General features: G+C 43.4%; 1 protein-coding gene across 1 annotated transcript; it reads right to left on the reverse strand.

Annotated features, from left to right (window-relative positions):
• Nucleotides 1-1,140: 1,140 nt before the first annotated feature.
• LOC111235946 (plasma membrane calcium-transporting ATPase 1-like) lies at nt 1,141-23,544 on the reverse strand. The gene is made up of 20 exons (XM_022764522.1): nt 23,534-23,544; nt 21,724-22,014; nt 18,516-18,713; nt 16,824-17,081; nt 15,272-15,397; nt 14,563-14,772; nt 11,566-11,703; nt 9,810-10,024; nt 9,217-9,459; nt 8,182-8,423; nt 7,867-8,104; nt 7,560-7,739; nt 7,139-7,226; nt 6,826-6,932; nt 6,165-6,356; nt 4,941-5,154; nt 4,113-4,324; nt 3,915-4,022; nt 3,154-3,342; nt 1,141-1,977 (listed from the first exon to the last, which is right to left on the reverse strand). The coding sequence occupies exons 2-20, from the start codon at nt 21,917-21,919 to the stop codon at nt 1,597-1,599; spliced, it is 3,735 nt and encodes a 1,244-aa protein (XP_022620243.1). The 5' UTR covers nt 21,920-22,014; nt 23,534-23,544; the 3' UTR covers nt 1,141-1,596.
• Nucleotides 23,545-23,994: the final 450 nt, after the last annotated feature.

Here is a 23,994-nt window from a genome sequence, read left to right on the forward strand (position 1 = left end):
CTGAGGTGCTACATGTAAGTGTCTTTCATTAGAAAGTTCAGCTGCTAACCAGCTAGCTCCGGGTCGCTCGTGCTCAGTTGTCCTCCGTGCAGCAGGTGTCTGGTTCCCACAGACGGACTGTAACGGTGTTGGGCTGCAGCCGGTGACAGTGGTTCTTGTTCTGCTCTGGAGGAGAACGGCACCTCTCTGTGAACATATGTATGTACAGACTCAAACCGTTGTTAGCTGTAGCTGCTGTTAAATGCCACCTTTGCTGGCTGTTCTCAAACTAGCACATTTATTAGTCAAATTTCATACTTTAGTACTATGAGTATTAAATGGGTTTTAAATGGATGATTGATTAAAGTCCTTCTTCACTTAAAGGGAAACTTTTTTAAACCTTTCCAGGATTCCTGTACCTGCAGTTGGAGCTGTGTGAGGCCACCTGAAACTGATGGAGCTTCCTGCATCACTTGCACCTGAGTAAATAATGGTCAGTGAAATGAATTTCAAGTAAAACAAAAACTTACTCAATACTGTATTGTGAAGAGCTGCCTGAAATGTCCTGGTTTTCCCTGAATTTGAAAGTTTATTTTATGTAGTATGATTATGTGTTTCCATAGGGACGCCAGAGACTGTCATTGTCCACTTAGATTCAGGTGTAAAAATAGGGTCGAAATTCTTCTTGTAACTTCAGTGACACACACTGTGTGGGAACTTTGAGCACCAAGTTTTACACAAAGCCCTTCGTCTTTGTATTACTGTGTATTACCTGTGTTTTACCTGTGTATTACCTCACCACTGGTCATTTGTTCGGTTTTATGCGGTTTAGTGACCTTTGAAGTTATTTCATATGTTTGATATGAAGATGAAATAGTTTGTGGTTTGTTAAACCTGAATGTTTCTTCTGTACGTGTCACAAACACCCGCCCGTTGTTTTTTTAACTTTTAATAACTTTTGGTTTTACACCTTTTGAAACAAGCTAAAACATTTTTTTACAAAAGTACTAGAATAAAATTCAGACATTAGACATTTACTTTAAACATTTCTGTCTACAAACACGTCTCTTAAAGAATACACCCTCCCCACCCCCTCCTCATTAAAGATGACTGACTACACATTTCAGTCACACATCCTTTAAAGTTAAACCTCCACACAAACTAACCTTTAACCTTAACTCATCACCGTCGGCTCACGTCAGCTGGTGCGCTGACAAACAGGAACACTGGAGATTTAAATGAGCCCTGACTACGTCTGAACATCAACATCGATATTTACAGATCAGAAACTGATTATTGATTGACCACTTCACAAACACTCTTCACCTAAATAACAACTGCAGAGTTCATTAAAGTAAAGAAAGAAAACATCAGGAAAGATGAAAACAGTCTGTCGACCTGCCGCCGCTTCGAACACAACAACAAACTCATCTGGAAACATTTCTGCTTCCTGGAATCTAAAAACCAGCAGTTGAACTCCTGACGAGCAACGACCAGGCGAGTCTGTTTTTAAAATGTTTTTCTATTCCTCCGCTCTCAGAGGACGCAGCGCTCTCGCCACGAGGAACACAGTACGAACAGGACAGACCACTGGAACAGGAAGTGGTCACAGGGGCTTCATAGTGAGGTCTCCAGGCTGTGCAGGGGGCTGCCCGGACACGGCGGCAGCCCCGCTGAGTTAGACGGGATTAGACCGGACCTGGAGCCGTCCTTGTGCAGTGGGACAATGCGGTCCATGGCGTTGTTGTTCTGGTTGGGCGAGGATGGCGGCAGGTTGGACAGTCCGGTTAGCGGCGGCGGGATGATGGAGTTTCGTTTGGTGGGGGCATCATCCTCGCCCTCGCCCTCGCCCTCATCGATCAGGGGGATGTGAGGCTCAGAGTCCTCGATGCGGAACTCGGGCTGGCTCATGAAGTTGTGGATGGAGCTGCGAGATTCAGGCGTCTCCAGACCTTCGTAGGGAGACACGCTGTCTCTGAAGGCGTTCACCACACGGATCTGAGAGACGAGAGTGAGATGGTCAGTTCAGGGTTTAATGAAGGAGTCGAGTGCGTTAAAGGATGTTAAAGGAAAGTTCTGGTCTTCTTCTCTCTGGGTTTTATTCTGAAAATATTTTTGACTATGGATGCCTCCAAATAAACTTCAGTTTTACGGAAATAATTTAAAACATTTGTGAAGTCAAGTCAATTTTTATTTGCATAGTGCCAGCTCACAGCAGAAGTTATCTCAAGGCGTTCTTCAAATAGAGCAACAATTCCCACCAAGAGCAAGAAAACTTCCTTTTAAGAGGCAGAAACCTCGTGCAAATGTGTCCAAACTGACGTAAACAGGAGTCGGCCTCCTGGGTTGGGTTCTGTGACCAACAGCATAGGGATCTACTTCAGAGAAAAACACCCAGTTAACTGAACAGCTTTACTGTAATTAAACAGCTGGAATGAGATGTGATCTGTGGACATCACCAGTAACATCGCAACTAACCTCTTGTGCCGTGTGTGTAGCAGGATTCTTTGAAGGAGTTTCTGCTCCTGACTTTTTGGTAAATAGTGTAAAACATCAGGTTTGTCTGAATGTCATCATGATTCCTTACTGCGCAGGTATATTTAGAAATACTCACTGATTTATCCTCCATCTTTAAGTTAACTCACAGTAGCTAACAGCTGCAACAGTCAGAGCAGCCTGGGTCAAAGTTCAGACATCAGCTCAGGAGTGTATCAACACACACACAGTAACGGTGTAGCTGCATCTAAAGCTGATTTTCTGTGATGATGTAAATGTGGCTTCAGTGACATCACTAGTTTACTGAGCTGAGACGTCGCTCCTCTGTCGGCTTCCTGCCTTTCCTGTTGATTCAGATCCTCATCAGTCTTTGGCACTACTTTTCTAGTGTGACCACATTCTGAATCTGCTGTGTGTGCGTGTGCGTGTGCGTGTGCGTGTGTGTGTGTATGTGTGTGCAGATGAACAGGCATCTGTTTGGTTCTGAGTAGATCCCTCTACAGTTATCTACAGTAGCTAATCCAGGATTACTTTCTTTATTAACTTTTGTTTGGGGACAAACATTTGAAATAATCTTTTTGAAACTGATGTTTGTCTTCATGTGCAACATTGTTTTGCCTGATCCATTTCCTGATTCTCTGGCCCAGGTGGAATTTTCCTTTAAAGGTGAAACTTTACCTGTGTCTGAATGCGGTTGAGGCCTCGGCACCAGAGCACCTGGCTCCTCTTCAGCTCCATCTCAGCGTGGTCAATGGCGTCGAGGTCCTTCATCTCCTCCAGCTCCTCCTCAGGGATCTCCTCCTGCTGCGTGCCGTGACCCGCTGTCTTCAGGAACTTGAGCCAGTTGGTGGGGATACTGGACACCAGCTGGGGGGGGGGCAACACAAATATCACACCCCTGTCAGACACGACAGCAGCACTTCCTGTTCCTCAACACTCAACTCCTGAAAATGTTACTGAGACCACCTGAAGGTTTGAATTATTTATAATTTCCCTCATTTTATACTGTAAATATGATCTAATATATTATATAGTGTATATATTACAGTATACACTATATGCTGTATATATTGGATCATATTTTAGTAAGAAGCCTCCCTGTTCTCTGATCTGCTCCTGTTTTAATTTGCCATTGATAATAACTCTGTTACTGACTCCTGTCGCTTCTACTTTATTGTTTTTCATCACTGCTGCTGACGTCTAGGAAAAGGAGGAAAATATTTCCCATCAGGTTGTTGGAAACGTCTGGAGAGCTTTCACCTTGTTGTGGGTGTGACGCTGTTTGATGAGGAAAGATGGACGGTAACATAAATCACGTTTAAATCACGTTGAATCAAGTTCACAAGTCTGGCTGGAAAACTTTATTGCATGTCATCCCTCCACTTTCTCTCCTCATTTCCTGTCTACTATGTACTATCAAAATAAAGTTGACATCTCACCTGACCCCACAGGAGGCTGCCAAGCCCCAGGAAGATGCACCACAGCCACTGGCTGAGGGTCAGACTCACACAGCTGAACGGTTTACCACCAAACTGCACGATGATGATCTGCAGGGGGGCGGAGTCATGACATTCATACACACTTCATACTCGTGAAGTAACACTGTGAAGCTCACCAGGTGTGCGGATTGGAGTTACCTGTATGATTAAGGTTCCCAGGACGATGGAGCAGAATATGGGGTTCTTGAACATGCCCGCGAAGACGTTCCTCTCTCCGTGAATCTTGCGGGCGTTGAGCTCGTTGAAGATCTGCATGAGGACAAACGTGTTGAACACGATGGTGTAGTGCTCGGAGGGCGGGGCGTGGAGGGGGGTGTTCCTGCCGCTGTCGATGTCAAACAAAGTCTCGCCTGTGAGAGGGAGGGACAGAGATTAACTTTCATTTACAAATTACTGATGATGGAACTGAGGTATTGTTAATGGGATTCAAGGAGGATAATTAAATATGAGGCGCAGGAGTTACGTTTTTAAGGGGAATTTTTTGTGAACCAAATTTAGGAGGTATCCGCGGCTGTCAGCTTTATTGATGCTTACTGATACTCAAACACAACTCCAAGAAGAATATTTAGGACGACACACAGAATTTAGAGTCTCCTGGTTAGTAACTACAGGAGTCTTCGCTGTGAAGGCTCCATGACTTTCTGTGAAGGAACAAGTTGCTACTTACGTCCCTTTTCTCCCTTTTCAAGAAATATTTCTCCAGGAAATCAGCTTGATTTTTACCCTCTTTTTTTTGATTTAGTATATGCTTAAATTACATTTCTTTTAAATGAGACGTATTGAATGGAATCCCACTTGTAAGAGAGTGGTAGTAACCAGAGGATGGTTTACTGTCGAAGACCTCTAATCTATAAGGAACGTGATTCTTATCTGCACCACAATTCTCAGTTCTTCTTCTTCTCTCTAATACATAATTATGTTGTTCTGCGGCTCTGGACTCAAAAACAGTGCGGTGCATTCACTGACCAACGAAGAGCAGGGTGAAGATTACAGTCAGCTGGTAGATGGCGTGTCCCAGGATGTTCTTCATCATGGTGCGTGAGATGAGCGGCTTCTTGCGGCCGTACGGGCTCCGGAGCAGCAGCGACTCGGTTGGCGGCTCGGTGGCGAGAGCCAACGAAGCGAAGGTGTCCATGATGAGGTTGACCCACAACATCTGCACAGCTTTCAGGGGAGAATCCTGGAAACACACACACACACACACACACACACACACACACACACACACACACACACACACACACACACACACACACACACACACACGTCTACAGTCAGTGTCCGTCAGCAGAGAAACCACAGGCCTCATCAACCTGAAGTTTTTAGAAGATTTTCGTGTCATTTAAAAGAAGGAAACACAGTAAACAAACAGTAAACAAATATTTACAAACAGAATTGAAAATGGTGGCTTTAATAATATACACTTCAAAAACCATGAACGTCTTTAGGCTAAAAATAATCTGAATTTAGTGTTTGATGATTCTCAGGAAGGTTTTTCTTCTCTGATTTTCTTCATGACTTTATATTAAACCCTAAAACTGGTGATATTGATGGTATGTTGTATATGTCTGTCATGTTGTTTGTCTACATCCTTGAAAACAAGATTTCTAATGTAAAAGACATTTGGTGGTGTAAGTACGCTGCAGCTCAGGAGTCAATTTTAGTCCAATGTCCCTAATTTTCATAAATGTTTGACAGGCAGCTGCAACTTGTCTGTCAGTCTGTCTATCTGTCTGTCTGTCTGTCTGTGTCTGTCTGTGTCTGTCTGTGTGTCTGTCTGTCTGTCTGTCTGTCTATAACATTAAATATTGAAGACTACATGAGCAACAATCTAAAGTTAAATAAGATAGTAGCTGAGCTAATCTGCTTCATCAGGGCTGTGTTAGAGTGGCAGCAAACTACCACATGACATCGTGTCATTAGTTTTTGTAATCAAATGTTGCTAAACTCTGATTGGTGCATGGAAATAAGTGACATCACCTTTTTCCAACTGAATTTCATTTGTCTAAAAAGCAGAGAAACATTAATCCTGTTGGTGTGAACTGTCCATGTGATGACTCTTAGTCTTTACACTTGACAACACAAACTCCAGCATGATTCAAATCCTCTCTGGCAGAGTCTATTCGACTGTCAGATGTTCCTGTTATCCTGTCCGCCACTCAGACAGCAGCGGCGTCAATCGGCTCTGACCTGGGTGATGCAGGCTCCAGTGAAGGCCACAATGACGGCGACTACGTTGACGGTGAGCTGGAACTGCAGGAACTTGGAGATGCTGTCGTAGACGTTCCTGCCCCACATCACAGCCTTCACGATGCTGGTGAAATTGTCATCTGTCAGGATGATGTCCGACGCCTCCTTCGCCACGTCCGTCCCGGCGATGCCCTGCAGGATACAGTTTGTAGGTCAGTTTAAATAAAACCCTGACACTAAACTTGACCCTGAGGTTCAGACTGGAGCGTATCCACAGGAGGTTCAGGATTTGTCAGCCGACTCTCCTCACATGTTCTGTCACACGGAGTGAGGGGGGGGTGAGGTATTTGATTTGGAAGAGTAGATCCTTAATTTATTGATTAAATCTATCTGAAAGCGAGTGACAAGTGGAAGATTATAACAAAGACCAATAAGCTAAATCTGTCATCAAATCTGAATTGATAGAGTAATCAATGATTGACATTTAACCTCCTGGCTGCTCTGGATCTAAACCTGAAACACAAACATCTGTTTTTTCAGCTCATATTACCAAGATCTTTATTCTTTACGTTCTGTGTTTTATAAACACGTGATGACTGTTTACAAAAAGTTGTCTCAAATGTTACAGAGCAAACAGGAAGTAGCAGTTTGATATCATTACCATGGCAAAGCCGACGTCTGCTTTCTTGAGGGCGGGTCCGTCATTTGTTCCGTCTCCGGTAACAGCAACAACCTGCCTCTGCTCCAGCACCGTGCTGTCGATGATACCTGAGAGGACGACACACAGAGAAGCTCTCAGGTGTGCCACCTTTAAAACGAACTAAAACCTATTAACTAACTAACTAACTAAGTAACTAAAGACTATCTTCATTTTATATCAGGACTGCCACTGAGTTAGTAATGGGCTCACATTTTCTTTATTCACTTGTGTAAACTGTATTGTAGGAATGAATTCGGCTTAACTGAGTCCTGACCTTTGACCAGAGTGTGTTTGTCAGTTGGCGACGACCTGGCGAGGACTCTCAGCTTTGGCCAAATCTTATCAATACGCTCCTGCTCGATCTGCAGAGAGAAAAGAAGACAATTAACTTACAACACATTTATTTTATGTAATTTCAGTTAGAATAAAGTGCTGGTGGTGTCGCCCACAGCAGTGGTGGGTCCCACTTCAAGGGCTCACAAGAGAAAATACAAAACTCTAGAAACCACTTATTGTAAAGGCTGCAGTGTTTATTCCAACCACAATATGAACAAACAACATCCTGATTTAACTATTCTGAGAGTCTAAACCATTAGTGGAGCTAAAGGTCACGGGGTCATTAAATCTTGTGCGTTAGACTGACAGACTTTGGGACAGACACAGTTGTGTTTTGATGCTGTGTGTGTCTGTCTGACCTCTCCCAGCTCGTTTCGGATCTGTCTGTTGAACTCTTTTCCCTCCATACACAGGAAATCGTCTCCTGGTTGCAGGATGCCGCATTTGATGGCAATGGCCCGTGCGGTGTTGATGTTGTCCCCGGTCACCATGCGGACAGTGATCCCGGCCCGCTGGCACTTCCTGATGGCCTCCGGTACCTGAAGAAAAGAAACAGGTAGAGAATGATGCATGTTGAGGTTTGTGGTGTTTTAGCAAGCTCCTCTTCAGATGTGGTGAGAGTCGTGTGATGTTTTTTTTTTACTGTGATTGACAAGGCTGATGTACCTCAGGCCGCACAGGATCCTCAATCCCAACCACGGCGATGCAGGTGAGACTGGAGAGGATGTGTGCCTCGTTGTCCCAGTCCGGCTCTCCGTCAGCGGTGGGGAAGTCTCTGTAGGCGAGACAGATGGTCCTCAGGCCCTCCGACGCCATTGGCTCAATCACCTTCTTCACTAAATGGTCTCGGTCCCGAGGTTTGAGGTCTTTAGCTTCGCCGCTGGCTATCAGGATCTTACAGCACCTGGAACCAGAGGACAGAGTCATGTGACTGTCACCTGACCGAGCACAGAGCTGTGTCAGCAGCAGCAGTAAACCTACTTCTTGAGCAGGATCTCAGAGGCCCCCTTGCTGAACATTCGGTAGCTGCCGTCATGGTTCTTTAGCACAGTACTCATGGACTTCCTCGCAGAGTTGAAGGTGTAGACTTTGAACAGTTTCTCCTCTGGGATTTCATTGCGGACGCTCTGGTAGTCTCGGTGCAGGTCGCGGGCGAGGCCCAGTAAGGCACATTCTGTCTTGTTTCCTACCTGGCGCGGCAGCCCGCCCTCCTTCTCTGGAGGCTGCAGGAAGCGGCAGCAGAAAGGACGTTAAATCACAGAATCAGAGGAAGCTCAGCTTCAAATTCAACTCGCAAATGCAGCAGCACAGGACAACAACGTCAACCCAACAGCAGCACCCCTCGTCGAGTTTAACCACTGTTGGATGTTAAACATTTAATTTCAAAATAAAGTAAATAAGCCCCTGTATTTTCTGTAGCAGTAATGTTTTTGACTTTTTTTTTTGTCTATTTTGCATCGTGACCCTTTTATTAGGTGTCTGCCCTACACTGTAACTAAACCACTGATCAAATAAACTAGAGAATAATCATCTGACTGATTGATAATTGGTACTGTTACATTAATTACCTCCAGGGAGGTTATGTTTTCACATGTGTCTGTCTATTTGTCAGAAGGATTACACAAATAGTATTGAAGTGATTTGCGCTGAACTTGGTGGAGTGATGGGTTTTGTGCCAGGGAAGCACCAATTGAATTCTGGGGCAGATGTGGATCATTTACTGTGAATTAGATTTTTTTCTCTGAAATCTGACGTATGCTCTGAGAGAGTAATCATCAGACTGATTGATAATGGAAATAATTGCTAATGACATTGAACTGACAGAAAGGAAACTCATTAAAAATTACTTGTTGGGACTTAATTAACTCTTGTAACCGAGCTGTTGTTTCCTCCTGCAGTGGATCCAGGAGGCAGTGATCAGATGACTCCTGAGCTGCTATGGCAGTTCTCCAAACCAACCTGCTCTCTGCTTAAATCACAGCGCCTCCTGAATGGACGGCTATTTTTACAGCTCACCATAATCTTGGTGGTGTAGGCGCAGTTGACCCCGATGCCCAGGATGAGCAGGTCCAGTATGTTGGCAGGGATCTTGCTCGGCTCCGGCACCGCTTTGAAGTAGCATCCTGCGATGTAGGCCTGCACCACTGTCATGCGGTTCATGGTGAGTGTCCCCGTCTTGTCGGAGCAGATGGCTGTGGCGTTGCCCATCGTCTCACAGGCGTCCAGGTGGCGGACAAGGTTGTTGTCCTTCATCATTTTCTGATAAAAGAGGAGAGCAGGGGTCCCTGAGCCTGAGTGCTTTATTCTGAATTTACTAGACATTTAGAGCTTTACAGTTACAGCTACAGTGTTTGATCCAGGTTTGTCTGGAGAGGATAAAACGGGCCCATAAAGACGAGAGAAGAGAGTCACTGCTCCAGCCGAGGGGAATAATAAATACTGTAAAAACTGTTCATCCACTGAGTGCTGAAAATAATATTCAAATGATATGATATATATACTGTATATATATATATCTAAATCGAATGTCAGTTTCGATTACACTAATGTCAGTTTTTAGGAGATCAAATACAGAGTGACAGGCTGTATAATGCTGTATACAAACAGACCTTGACTGAATAGGCCAGGGAGATGGTGACGGCCAGAGGGAGACCTTCAGGCACGGCAACCACCAGCACTGTCACGCCGATGATGAAGAACTTGACGAGGAACTGCACGTAGATGGGAACACACTCTGAGGCCCAGGGAACCCCCTGAATCAGGAAGGTGTCGATCAGGAAGCGAGTGATGAGGATGAGGACGGTGACAGTCGACATAATCAGACCTGAGGAAGCAGACAGACAGAGACGTAGAGTTTAGTGTAGTGACATCCGGATCATGAGCACAGCAGATGTTGTGAACAGTGAGGAGTGTTCTGGGAACAAGAATGAGAGAATCATCGACGAGACCTGGGAGAGAGTTAGACGTCACTGCTTTACCAAGTCAAGTCAATTTGTGGAGGAGGAGAGAGACGAGAAAACTTAAAACTACAAGAGAGAGAGGATTCCAAGTTTTAAGGGAAGTTTTAAGCCTACTCTTAAACATGGAGAGGGTGTCTCCCTCCCGGACTCAAACTGGCAGCTGGTTCCACACAGCTGAAGACTCTGAAGTGTTCTATTGGGGTACTAGGGCACAATGAGCTCTTTAAGATAGGACGATGCCTGACCATTAAAGGCTTTATAGGCGAGGCAAATCCTGGCAGATAAACTTCAGCGTTGCTTTTAGTTTCTTTTAGACTGGTAAATAAACATCTGTTAATGCTAACATTAGCTATTTAGGAATAGCAAAAACCTATAGCCCTTTTAAGCAATGTGTAGCCCATGTACATGCAAGAAAAAGCAATGCTGGGCTTCCCTTGACGCACAGTGAAGCTCATCGACCTACACTGGCTACCCATGGCTGACCAACTTCAAGTCATTAATGCTTGCCTCGATCATACAGCTTTATGTTCCTTCATGGCCACTGCCTTCCTCCAAGGTATGTTGTCTGGCATTGACATCCCCGCACACAAGACAATCTCAGTCCAGACTGTTCTGGTCTGTGGTTCCCTGATGGTGGAACAAGCTACCGAATGCTATCAGAGCAGGAGCGTCCCTCTCTGTCTTCAAGACTCTCTTGAAGACTCATCTCTTCAGAGAGCACCTCCTCTCCTAACACCTCTAACACCCTAACATGTTTAACTAGCATTTACTATGCACTCTTGATGCACTTCTTTACTTGACCTCTTTCACTTATTGAACAGATGTAGTACTTACTACGCCTCCTACAGGACTGAAGCTTTAGTGATGTCCCTCATTTGTAAGTCACCTTGGAGAAAGTGACTTACAAGTGAGTAAATGTAAATGTAGAACAATGAGTGGAAACAGTCTATTTAGAAGTACGTTGTTAAACGTTTCTTGATGGAGGAATCTGGACTCAGCCCCTGATGGTCAACAGTCAAGCCAACATCCCTGTGTTAAAGTCATCACAGATTCATTAATTGCTGCTGGAATTTTAATCTGTGACATAATCATCTCGCTGCAAAGCTCCATTTTTGGACGCAAGGACCAAAAGGATGTGCTCTTTTTGACCTCCCACACAGTCGACGCAGTCTCTTTTAAAAGGTTCTTTTTTTGTCAATGAACATTCTCCTCCCAACAAGCTAAAAGACCCCTGACCTCTTCTAAATGTCAGCACAGATGTTTTGGTTCGGCTGAAGTCATTTCACAGGTGAACACGGATGACAAAATGTTTTCAGTCCTAGTCCTGAGAGCAGGAACAAATATGCCTCACTCTTGAAGTTCTGGACAGTCACACTTCCTCATTTATCTGATTCTCTGGTCGTACCTGCTTTGCCGATCTGCACGGCCAGTTTGGTCAGCTTCCCCTGGAGGACAGACTTCTCCTTCTTTGGTAGGTTTTTATTCTTCTTCTCTGGATCTCCGTCGTCGTTAAGCGGCTCCATCTCCACATCCTTGTTTTTCCCTACAGAGAGACACAGGAGGCCAGTGAAGCATTCAGGTGTTTCAGACACAAATCATCAAAACTGCTGCTGCTGATACTCCCAGTCAAGTCAAGCCACTTAAATCAACACTTTCTGTAGATGTTTCACATTTATAGCCTACCATTCAACACACTAGAAGTGTTGAATTTCACTGACGGCAATTAAAAGAAAATTACAAAGTAGAACTGACTGGAATTAATCTTTGATTGAGAACAGTATTAGTGTTGAAGAGAGAAAGTGTTTTCAGCACAGAAAGGTGAGTAGGATACGACTAAGGTGATGGAGACTGCATCAACAGCAAATTAAAACGAGACCAGATCATGAAACAAGGAGGATTCTTGTTCAAATGAGATTGACTGCTTGTAAAACAGGAGATATTAGAAGTAAAAGTCTGCCTCTGCTTTAGATAAAAGCCTGGGTCTCTTTCTCAAATACCTTGTCCACTGTGTGAGCAACTGCAGCGGCCCAGAAACCACAAAAACAGGGTGTCCTATCCCATCATACACTACAGTATACTACTATCATTTCCTCTGTGAACATCTTGAATCACAGAGCAGGACTTGAGGATGGTGATGTTACTATGTGGATCCTACAGTCTACACACACAAGGACAGTATAACTAAGTTGACATTTTGTCATCAGGACAGTTACTCATCATTAAAAGTCTGTGTGAACAGAGTAAACAGTCAGTCAGAGGGTGGGGCAGGACAGTAAAGGGCAGGGCCATGATGTTGTTGATGATGGTGTTTGTCTAATCCCAGTCTGGGGTTTATTGTGACGTGTTGGTTCAGACTTCACACCTCTGAACTAATTTTCTCACCCTACTCAATCATCTCTGTTTCCCCTGGATCACCACAGCTACAATACACCGACACAGACACTGTAGCTCTGTGACTGAGTGAGGGTATCTGCAAGTGTGTGTGTGTGTGTGTGTGTGTGTGTGTGTGTGTGTGTGTGTGTGTGTGTGTGTGTGTGTGAGCGTGCTGATCCCAGCTCAGTAATGAGGTTATTAGTGGGCAGGCAGCAGCAGCAGGCAGGAGAAGAAAGCAGCTGCCGAGCTTAAGGCCGATAATCTGCTTGGTCCTAATCACCATCAACCGAGTCAGGAGCACCTGCTGCTGCTGCTCAGACCACAGGGACACACACTGCGCCATGTGGGACCACAGGGACCACAGGGACCACAAGGAATCGAGAGAACCCGCCAGGGCTGACCCAAGGAGAACCAAGAGTCTGACTGACTGACCCCTGATCCCCAGATCTTTGACCAGTCTGATCAGAACCACCTCTCGTGAACCAACACTGATTTTTTTGATGGACTGATGCATCACATGGTGTCCAGCTGTATTGGCTTACAAGACACTAGACCGTAACAGCCAAGATAATCATATAATGTACAGATCCACAGATAAAAAAAACATTCACTTTACATTAAAGAAATGTCCTGCTATGAAGGATACACAGTCAAACAGCCAACTCAACATACATTCACACCTTCAGACAACCAAAACAAAAGAAGGACTCCACGTCAGTAGTACGGCAGTCTATGCGGTCAGATACTTCTCAACGTTATCTGTAAACTTTGTTGGACAGTGGTCGGCACGTCCGGAGGTAATATGACAAATCTGTTCAACCACCTTAAAAGGGAGCGTTTCATTCAGGTTAATGTAACGCCATCTCACAAGGGCCCAGAAACATCAACCGTTATCATTAACAGACGCGTTAGAGCTGTTGAAAAAATACAATGAAAGCAGCAAACGATGGAAAGATGTGACTGAGGCGATCACATTTCGAGGCTCCATCCTCACTCACAGAGGACAGTAACGTTCTGTAAATACTGCCAACAACTTCAATACGAGCTTCACATTCACTCAGTCATGTACGTTAACTCACAGTTCTGAAGCAGTGGTGTGCTGCTCACCTTTCTTACCTTTGTCATATTTTTTACCTATGAAAGAAGAACTGGAGCGGAACATTAATAAACCATTAATAGAGCCAAAAGGATACGTTTATTATAATCAGAGACTGAAACATCCAAAGTGTTGTCAGGATTAAGTTGAGTTCAGACATTTATGTTCCCCACCGGATGAATTGCAATAACTTTGCTGATCCACAGACTCATCAGTGGCAGTTTATTAGTTTCAGTGTTTTGTCCCTGTAACAACCCTTCATGTCACTACCTGTAAAAACAAGACTGGATCAAAACCTAGTATGTGGCTGGACCTCCTATGGTTAAATCCTTATTTTGGATTTTATAACTGCGACATTGTCTGACAAAATCACCAAACAGAGTGAGTAAATACAGCTTTCACTTGAGCAAGTGGGGGTTTGATCCTTCTCACTCCTTCTGTCCTCATGTTTAAGTGGTCTTGAGCAAGGCTCTGGAAGACAACTGCCGCCATTGGCATGTGAGTGCGTATGTGAATGGGTGAATGAGGGGTACATTTTAAGGCACTTTGGATAAATGTCTCACATAAATTAGGTCCATTTTAGTCCATTTAGTATCTTCTGTGAGACGGATAAGTGTCAGACATCAAATGATCTGTCGGAACTATTTTTTAAGATTTGCTTATTCCTGACCTGAACAACCACGTTCAAAGGTGGAGTGAGAAGCCGGCTGTCATAGAGAGTGGGGAGATGTGATATTGTTTTAATATGGGGAGAACAGTGCACATTTTCTGTCTCTAAAGGAAGACACTCACAGTGTCACAAATAGTCGTGCAACAAATGAAAAAGAGAGCTAGAGAGAGAAGTTCAACCCATGGCTCCTTTCTCAACAGGCAGATATAGTGAAAGCTGCAGCAGCTGAAACGAAACAGGGTCCCTTCATACAATTAACTTACTTTTCTTGTCCTTCTCTTTCTTTTTCCTCTCCTCTTCTTTCTTCTTCTCTTTCTCTTTCTCTTTTTTCTTTTTTTCTTTCTCAGCCTTCTCCTCGCCATCGCTGCCACCTTCCTCGCCGGCGCCGAGCAGCGTGAAGATGATACCAGTCTGAGAGTTAACACCCACGGCGGTGACCACCATCTTGCCAGAGCCTTCCATCACATGGGTACCTGAGAGAGAGAGAGAGAGAGAGAGAGTGAGAGAGGGAGAGAGAGAGAGAGTGAGAGAGAGCAAAGAGTTATTTCTGTCTACTCTGTACGCACAACATCTATTATATCTGTCTGTATTCTATCAAATTGTTCAGTGATTTCGGCCTGCGGCGTCGTACCTATGACCGTATCACAGCCGTGATAATCACTCCCTCTTGTGTGATATTGCTTATTTATCTTATCTCATGTCTTGTGATGTTATCACTTTCTGTGTCTTTATTTTGTTTCAGCAAATAAAAAAAACAGGTTTTCACACTGACTGAATATAAAATATTCACACACTGACATCTCTTCAGTATTTAAGGCGGTTCATTTCAGTGTGGGAAGAGTGTTGAGTCTGCAGGTGTGAAAACCGGAGAGTTAACAGTAGAAAATCAGTAGCAGAAATTGGACGGTAAGAACCGGCGGCGACAGCTCAGGTCACGCTGAACTCGACCGTAATTTGATGTGAGTGAAGCACCTGACAGCATCATGGGGTCTTCGTTGACACTCTTCTTGACATGATCCGACTCCCCGGTCAGAGAGCTCTCATCGATCCTCAGATCGTTGCTCTGGATCAGGATGCCGTCGGCGGGGAGGAGGTCACCTGGAACACCGATGCACAGAGGAACACTTTCATAACAGGTCATCACCATCAGGTCATTATATTACATCATCATTAAATCATTTGTCTGGCACACGTTGACAACAGTGAACGGGTGGGAAATATTTTCAGTTTTGTTTTTCTAATGATTATGAAATAGTGAAAAACAGAAAGAAATGAGCTTGTTTTCATTAAAGAACGTGAACTCTGCTGTGGGTTTTAACCTTTGACTGTTTTATGAGTCAGAGGTCACTGATCTTTAAACTGTTGACCACCACAGTCACAATATCACTACCTCCAATAATATTATAGGAATATTATACAGCCAGTTCAGTTGTTCTCATGTTAATATTTACACCTTGTTTACACCTGGTATTAAAATAAGATCTGTTATCAAGATAATAAGCAATCTGATCTTGCCTTTACTTTTACACCTGGTAATTTAAATGCACTCTTGTTATCCTCATTGAGATCACATCTCTGTCCCCCAGAGCAAAACCTACACTTGAGTAATTTGAGGTGGCGGCAAAGGAGCTGCAGTTGTCAAAGATTCCATTGACACCTGCCTAAGATCCAAACACAATGTGAGCCAGACCACGTTCAGAGGTGGTCGGGCAGATCCGATCACATTCTGATCACATTTGCATTAACATGTGTTGCATACTGCACTCAATAGACCAACTGACAACTCACCGTGTGCAATAACTAACACACCATCTGTGCAATATCACTCGCTTACCTGCTGCTATCTATTATTTATCTTTTTTTTTAATGTATTTGATATTGACATTTAGATTTTTTTCTTTTTTTTGTACTGCTGTAACAAATTTCCCCAATGTGGGACTAATAAAGGAATATCTTATCTCTTATTTTCCTTATGCATTTTTTTAAAGTAATTTTTTCGGACATTTTTGCCTTTATTATAGCTGCAGTGAGAGAGAGACAGGAAAGTCTGGGAGAGAGATAAGATGACATGCAGCAAAGGACCACAGGCTGGACTCGAAGCCTCTGAGCCGACCTCCGAAGGTCAGGACTGAGCCTTAAAGACACACACTCTACCAGGTAAGCCACCGGGGCGCCCCACAGATCGCATTTTAATACCAGACAGTATTAAATGAGGTCTTAGTGAAGTATTCTGTCACCTAGCCATTACTCTTTTTTTTTTTTTAAAGAAATGAAACGGTAAGTTCTGTCATGGTCTCCTCTAGGTGATACCAAAACTGCACTTATTTAGATCATTTACATTGAGAAATATAATTGAAACATAATTGAACAAAAACATGATGGCAAAATGATCAGGATCTATCTGATCAAAGAATGACTCAAAAGGTTTGATATCTAGCTCATCAGTCAGGGTAAACTGACTTTCTTGACTTTCAACCAGTGGTAAGCCCTCCTATCGATCTGTACATGCTTTTTGTTCTCTCACCGTATTTGACCTGTGCGATGTCTCCGACAACGATCTCGGACACATTGATCTGGGTCACCTGCCCCCCTCGGACCACGGTGAACTTCTGCTCCTGCTCGATGCGGCTCTGGAGGCCGCGGAACTGCTTCTCTTTGCTCCAGTCGTTAAAGGCCGTCACCAGGACCACACATACCACGGATAGCAGGATGGCAGCACCTTCGATCCACCCAGCCTCCGCCTCGCCCTCCTCCTCCACGCCGCCAGCCGCACTGCCACAGTCTGAGCAGAGAGAATGCAGGGTGGAGGTTTAGTTTTAGTTAAATGTTCGGCTGCTTCTAGAAACACTCCAGCAGGGCAGCCTAACCGGAAGTGACCTCTGACCTTCATGTATGGGAGGATCCAGGTGTCTAACTTTGGAACAACATGACACGTTGCTGCTGTGGCACAAAAACCTCCACTGATTTTAATGATGGTTTCATTTAAGATGAGTGATGAGCCAGATCAGCAGACCAGCAGACCCATGCTGGGTCAGAGGTCTGCTGGGCCCTGTTTTTTTTTTTTTTTTTTTTTAAAGATGTTACTGAAGTTACTTGAAATTAAGAATAAGTTTTTTGGGGGGACCAACATAGATGGCTAGACAAGGACTGTGTTATCAAACCGACAGGTTAAGTGTGCAATATCAAATCCAGCAGGATTCTTCAGGTTTTAACTGACCCCTCCAGAGAGGGAATTCTGGGAAACAGTAGCTTGTTAGAAGATGATAATGATGATGATGGTGCAGGCTGACAGATGACGCTGGTGCAATTTCATAAATGCAGATGTATTGTTATCTCCACATGTTCAGTGAGTGAGTAGTCCTGTAGGACTTTCAGTCTGGACTATCTGATGAGGAGGCAGCGCAAGTGAAAATGATCATTTGAAACACTTAAAGCAGCAGCTGACACCAGTTTGTATGCAGTTGTCACAGAGAAGTAATTCATTGTGTTTAACTGAAATGTATCTGTTCATTTTAGATACACAGGTACATTGTCTGCATATGGGCTGGATATATTTAGCCTGTCTGACTAATACTCCATTCAGTCCAGCACAGTATAGAGACATGTCATGGCCGGACATGGGGTCACAACAACTGACTCTCCCTCTCAGTTCTCCATGTGACATAGAGTTGGATTCAGCCTGGTTTTGGTGAACTGACCTTTGATGAATGGCATGTAACTGAGTCACAGAGAAAAGAGAGAGAGAGAGAAGCAGAGAGCAGACCAGAGTCTCTGCTTACACAGATAACCAGAGAGGAACCTGCGACAGGTGAACGGGTCCAACACGAATAAGCTTTGAGTAGTGTGAATGCTGATAATAAGGGAATAAAGATTTCAGGATTTACAGCCTCTTCAGGTACTGACTTCGGCTTTTCCAACTCTTTAACTATTACACTTTAGCCTGAAGGATTTTCACAACTTTTTTCTGCATTTTCAACAAGTTGCATTTTCAATTGCTTTTTAAACTATTTTAGTCCATTCAGCTTACAAGTTCTGCTTCATCAGCAATGTCCTTCAGCTTTCAGCATTTACACAACAGAAAACAGGAAACACACACACTCTGCTGTCTCACAACAATGTCCCTGTGAATGCACTGATCAGTGAGACTCATTATAAAACGTAAAGATTATTCAAAGATATAAAGGTTTGACTGTTGAAAATAAAAAGATGAACTCACGCTGTCTCTCTGCATCTGGCGGTTTGTAGAAAGAAAGGCCTAGAGAAACGATGGCTGCCACTTCCAGGATTATGAGCGTGATATCCTGCAGGGCTTCCCACACTAACTGCAAAAAGGTTTTTGGCTTTTTAGGAGGAATTACATTCTGTCCGAACTCCTTTTTCCGTCTGGCGATATCGTCTGCCTTTCCATCTAAACCTGCACAGACACAAAGACAACATCATCAGTCCACATGTCCTTCAACCATTAAACTGAATTTATATTAAATATAACATCTGTTGAGCCAAGATATAATCTTAATCCAAACCTCTTCACATGGTTTAAACTCTGAAGAACAAATCCAAACATTGTGAGTCATGAGTGGTTTAACATTTGTAATAACTGATAAATATGAATCATATAATTATAAGACTCAAACTTCCAGGATAAATGTGAATATATTGAACAACGATGAAAATCCTGCAAGTCCAGAGGCCAGTTGCACAAAACACCTTATGTTTTCTACTTAAGCATGACACTTAAGGTTTAATTTCACCTTAAGCGAGGGAGTTACTTAAGGGTGCTGCACAGAATCTCTTAAAAGATTTCCTTAGTTAAGGAAAAAAGTTTCAATTTACAGCAATAAAAGAGATTTTACAGCAGTAAAATTCTACTGTTTCCATGGAGACTGTTGATTTGCTGCCATTAGCACTTGTGATACCTATTATCACTTTGGGGAAGCAGGTAACATTAAAGAAGCCACTTTTGTGATAATTGAAATATAAGACTAAGATAAGGAGAAAAGCTTAAATACTTAGGTGAACATTTTAAGGAGACCTTAGGGAGAAAGCTTAAGGGTGTTTTGTGCAACTGTCCCCAGGTCTTTGTCGTTCTATGTTGTACTGTTGTAGCAGATGTTGGAGTTTCTCAACAAACCTAAACCTGAACCAAAAGTGCCAGCTCCACCTACAATTAGGAGGCACCATGACAGGGCAAAACCTTTCATCCCTACATGATCCATTATGTGTACAATAAGATATTACTGAAGCCCAGAAGTTGCATCATTACATTTTTGTGTGTGTGTGTGAGGACTACATCTCTGTTTGAGTGCTGCTTTTATCCTGTAAATGAATTGTACTCAGGTCGGTGTGCACACTGTGCACCTTCTGTCAGAGACAAGAGAGAATAAATCCAGTTAATTATTACTAAAAGCCCACAGATTCAGTTATCCTGGAGACAGTGCTTGCTGGATTAACTTGCCCAGAGTAGAAATGTGTTGTTGTGCCCTGACTGCAAATAAGTTCATGGAGCTCCACAAAGTGTTTTTTAATACGTTTTTAGGGGATGAAACCTATGAGCTCTGAGGCTGTGTGCACGAGGACTGAGTCATTTATTAAATTCCTACTGTGCGACTGTAGAAAAAGATTTAACATTCAACCCGTACCAGTCTGTCTGAATTTATAGTGTATTAGTGTATAGGACTCCAGTGGGGGAAGTTCGAGAAGAATACACTGTCTGTCTTATCCACCAAGTGTCTTACTGTCCTCTGTCAAACCAGACCTGGGCTCTGCTCTTTAAAACAAAGTGAAGTAAACTTGCAAGTTGTGTCGAACAAATAATCATGACAGCAGAACAACTGAGAACTAATGTGAAGAAACGTGTGATTCAGTACCATAGCAGGTAATAAGTCAGGATTGTGTGCAGACTTTGTAAAATAGAACTATCTTTAGTTGCCATACAGGAACTTAACTTAGTTTAGGAGTAGGCAACATGGGTTGCATCAAAATTCATAAAACAATAATATATGTTAACTCCAGTTATTTGAACTTGATTTATTTGAGAAGGTGACACATGGTTTATATTTATATGGCTGTTGTTTGGGTCTCTGCAGTAGTGTGGTGTGCAGAACTGCAGACTGGTGTCCTCAGTGGAGCAGAAGAACATGTCGGGACACGCTCAGGTCCCTTTGGACAAACTGAGGCTGCTGCGTGACTCGGTCAGTCTCAGCAGGTTTTTAACCCAACACTTCTCTCTGTGTTGTCTGAATGAAACTCAGTGAGTGGAGCGCTGAGCATGCTCTTTGCATTCAGGTAAGTGGGATTACACTGAAAGTTAATGGATCTACCCCCCCCCCCCCCCCCCCCCCAGCTATCACCCCAGAGAAATAAAGTAGTGTGATGGATTTTCCACTGATTTCAAGCTGCTGCTGAGTGCTGACATTTTACTTCTCTCTGTCAGCAGGAGTCTAAACACTGAAGGTGTTTACTGAGCGTGTGCAAGATGGACAGACTGAATGAATTAATGATGAGGAGGAAAATGTCAAAGGGCAGGCGTATGAGACACACTGAGTCCAGTGGGGTACACTGAGTCCACCCAGGGACACTGAGTCCACTGAGTCAACATGATAGCACAACTTTGCAGAAACAGTAAAATATGTCTCGGCAGGTCGACTTTCATAGAAATGAACTGAAACCGAGGGGTGTATGGAAAGAAGGAAGGATATCAATCAAAAAGCTGATATAATAAATAAAAAAATTGCCCAATATGCTTAACGAGATCACTATCAGCACCAATATCAATCAGATGACAGATTGATCGAATGATCAGTGCAACCCCAGTTAAAGACACATACTTTGATTATCTTACAGCATCCTCAAGTCTCCTCTTAGCTCACTGCTGATGTTGGACAATCCCAAATAACCGCTGAATTCCATCTTTGAGGCCAAACTTAAGTCCACTTCATGTCACTCAAACTGCCTCAGAAATAAGATTAAGTATTTGGCCCTTGCTGCTGTGAATCCTCCATTTAAATTTTTCTTAATTTAAATGCAGTATTTACAGCCTGGAACACACTGTGTTTGTCTCACACAGTTTTGTCACACAGAGCAGAGGAGGATCAACAGAGGCTGCAGGTTGTAGTTGACTTTGACCATCACACAGTCAACAGTACCTGAAGCCAGACTGGAGTACACACTAAACTTTATATGTCCTCTGTTGGTTTAATAATGACCACGCCAGGGGGAGGGATCTGTGAGTCACAGGTGGAGGAGCCTAAAACATAATCCAATACAACCGTGACTCTAACTAAACTAACTAAAAGGAATGTATAGTGGAGCATCACACTGCCTGTGGCTGATTTCTGATTCACATTTGTGGCGCTGTGATGCTCCAGCTGGCAGGCAGCCCTGTTGTTTTACAGAGACACACACAAGTTTCTGAACATATTTACCTTCAACAGGTGACGTCCTCAGTCTGGCACACAGTCCGTTAACGTCTCCGTAAGTTTTCTCGATTTTGGTCTTTGCTTCTGGACCTCTGAGCTCCATGACTTCACGCAACTCAAGCAGCGAGCAGCTGAACTCTGCCTCGTGGTTGGCCTCATCACGTCGGCCATGTTTGGACCCACGAAAAGAGTTATTGGCCATGTCTTCTCCTCTGGGACTCAACAGAGGCCTTCCCGAAAAACACAGACTCAGTGGTTGGCCTGAGGTGCAGATCTGGCCTTACAGGGACTCAGTGACTGCAGGAGGATAGATCAGGTTATTTTAGAGGTCTTAGTGGAAAACAAGTACATAACTCTTGGGGAAAAATGTAGAAACATGACCACACAAAGGACGTGACTGGACTTAACAGTTGGGGCTGAGAGCAGGACACTAAGGTCATGTCCTCAATATTGGTTCTGGGAACTTGGGAGATTACACTCCCCAATTACATGCAAATTACACATAAGGGGTTTTAAAAAGACTGATTCTGATACTTTTTATGAATCAACATACTTAAATAGCACTTTTTTAAACAATGTAAGAGGGATTTACTACTTTATTATTGTGTGTATTATTGTGGATCCTTTGAAATAGCATCACATAAAAAGATTAAATTGCAAATATAAGTGAATAGTTAAATAAATAAAATGTGGGCTAATAATGATAATCAGAAAATGTAATTTTTTAATGGTTAGTTAATAATTAGTTTAGTGGAATTTGTCATGTGTAACTATTCCATAATTAATATCTGACCCGTTCTAGGGGAACCAACTCCAACTCTGAGCACAGTATCTTACTCAGTGGCAGCAGCAGGAGAAAACATTAAATCAAGGTAAGAACAAATTTAATGACATATTCATAAAAAGTCTCTTTGTCCTGAGCAGCAGGAGGATGGAAGATATCAGGAAAACATGCAAAGTTTATTCAGTTTTAAAATCTCCCAATCAAACTCAAACATTTATTTAAGTCTCTTGTTTTGTGCTTGTTACTTTGTCTCACCTCATCACTGTTAGAAACCAGTTGTATGAGTGAAATGCCCTCAATCAACCAGGTAACTGTGAAGCAGACCCAACATATCTGATCCAGACTGCTCTGGTCTCACAGAACAAAACAGTACCCTGTTGTTTCATTTGCAGTACATTTTAACGGCTGATTCACTTTGAACAGACTGAGCCTGAACGTATCTGTGTGGTGCAGGGTTGCTGTGCATGCTGGTGTGTGAACTGAAATCCTTTATATTTGTTCCTCACAGGTTGTGACCTCTGCGCCTTCAACTGTAATCTGTGTCAATCAGTCAGCCGAGGCTTAATCTGAGCGAGAGAGAAGCAGCCTGTTTAAGGCTGACGGAGAGAAAGAAAAGAACTACTGAACAGAAATCATGAAAGACAAACTGGTGAATAAAGCTTTACTGCTCACTGTACAAAACTAAAGCTGAATGAGTGATTGCAACCAACAGTCCAAAGACACAGAAATTCAGTTCACAAAAGGAAACATGTAAGGGCTGATCTCCATTTTAGAGAAGTTGCAACAAGCTAATTAGATTTTTTTTGGAGAAATTCTGTGTTGTTCAGTTATTAATGAACTAATTATCACAGCAGTACATGAAGCTACACAAAGTATAGCTGTGTGTAAGAGCTGAATAAGCTCCAGCCCTCCACAGTGAGGAAACACACTCAGGATTTTTGACAGAAAACCTCTTCAGAGCCAGTCATTCCTGACAAAAACTTATTGTCACTTTATTACTGCAGCACTGAGATGGAGAAAGGCTTTACTTACAGAAACTTCCCCCATCGCCTCCTGTTAGCAGCAGCAGGTGTTAGCGGCAGTCCAATTACTCTGAGCAGCAGCGTCACACACACAGCTCCAGAAAAAGCCCATAACCCAGCCACAGTCTGCAGACCTGCTCCTAGACCACAATTTACTCCCAAAAGCAGCCTATTGTCCAGAAATTCAGTTTGACCTTCAGCAAGCTCTCAGTCACAAGCAGCGCTCCATCGGAGGAAAAAACAGGAGCTGGCTAAATGATTATCTGAGGAAAGCCTCGCTTAATCTAATTAGACAATCTGTGGCTTCAGTGAGCGCCAGAGAGACTGCTACTGCTGCTGCAGCTCCTCCTGCCGAGAGGGACACATCAGGTCTACACACGTCAGGTCTGCACACAAGGTCTGCACACACCGGGTCTACACACTCAAGGTCTACACTGACGACATCTAAACTTACTGCTGCAGCTCCTCCTG

Source organism: Seriola dumerili, unplaced genomic scaffold, assembly GCF_002260705.1.
Source record: "Seriola dumerili isolate Sdu_G_001 unplaced genomic scaffold, Sdu_1.0 BDQW01000550.1, whole genome shotgun sequence".
Classification (NCBI taxonomy): Eukaryota; Metazoa; Chordata; class Actinopteri; order Carangiformes; family Carangidae; genus Seriola; species Seriola dumerili.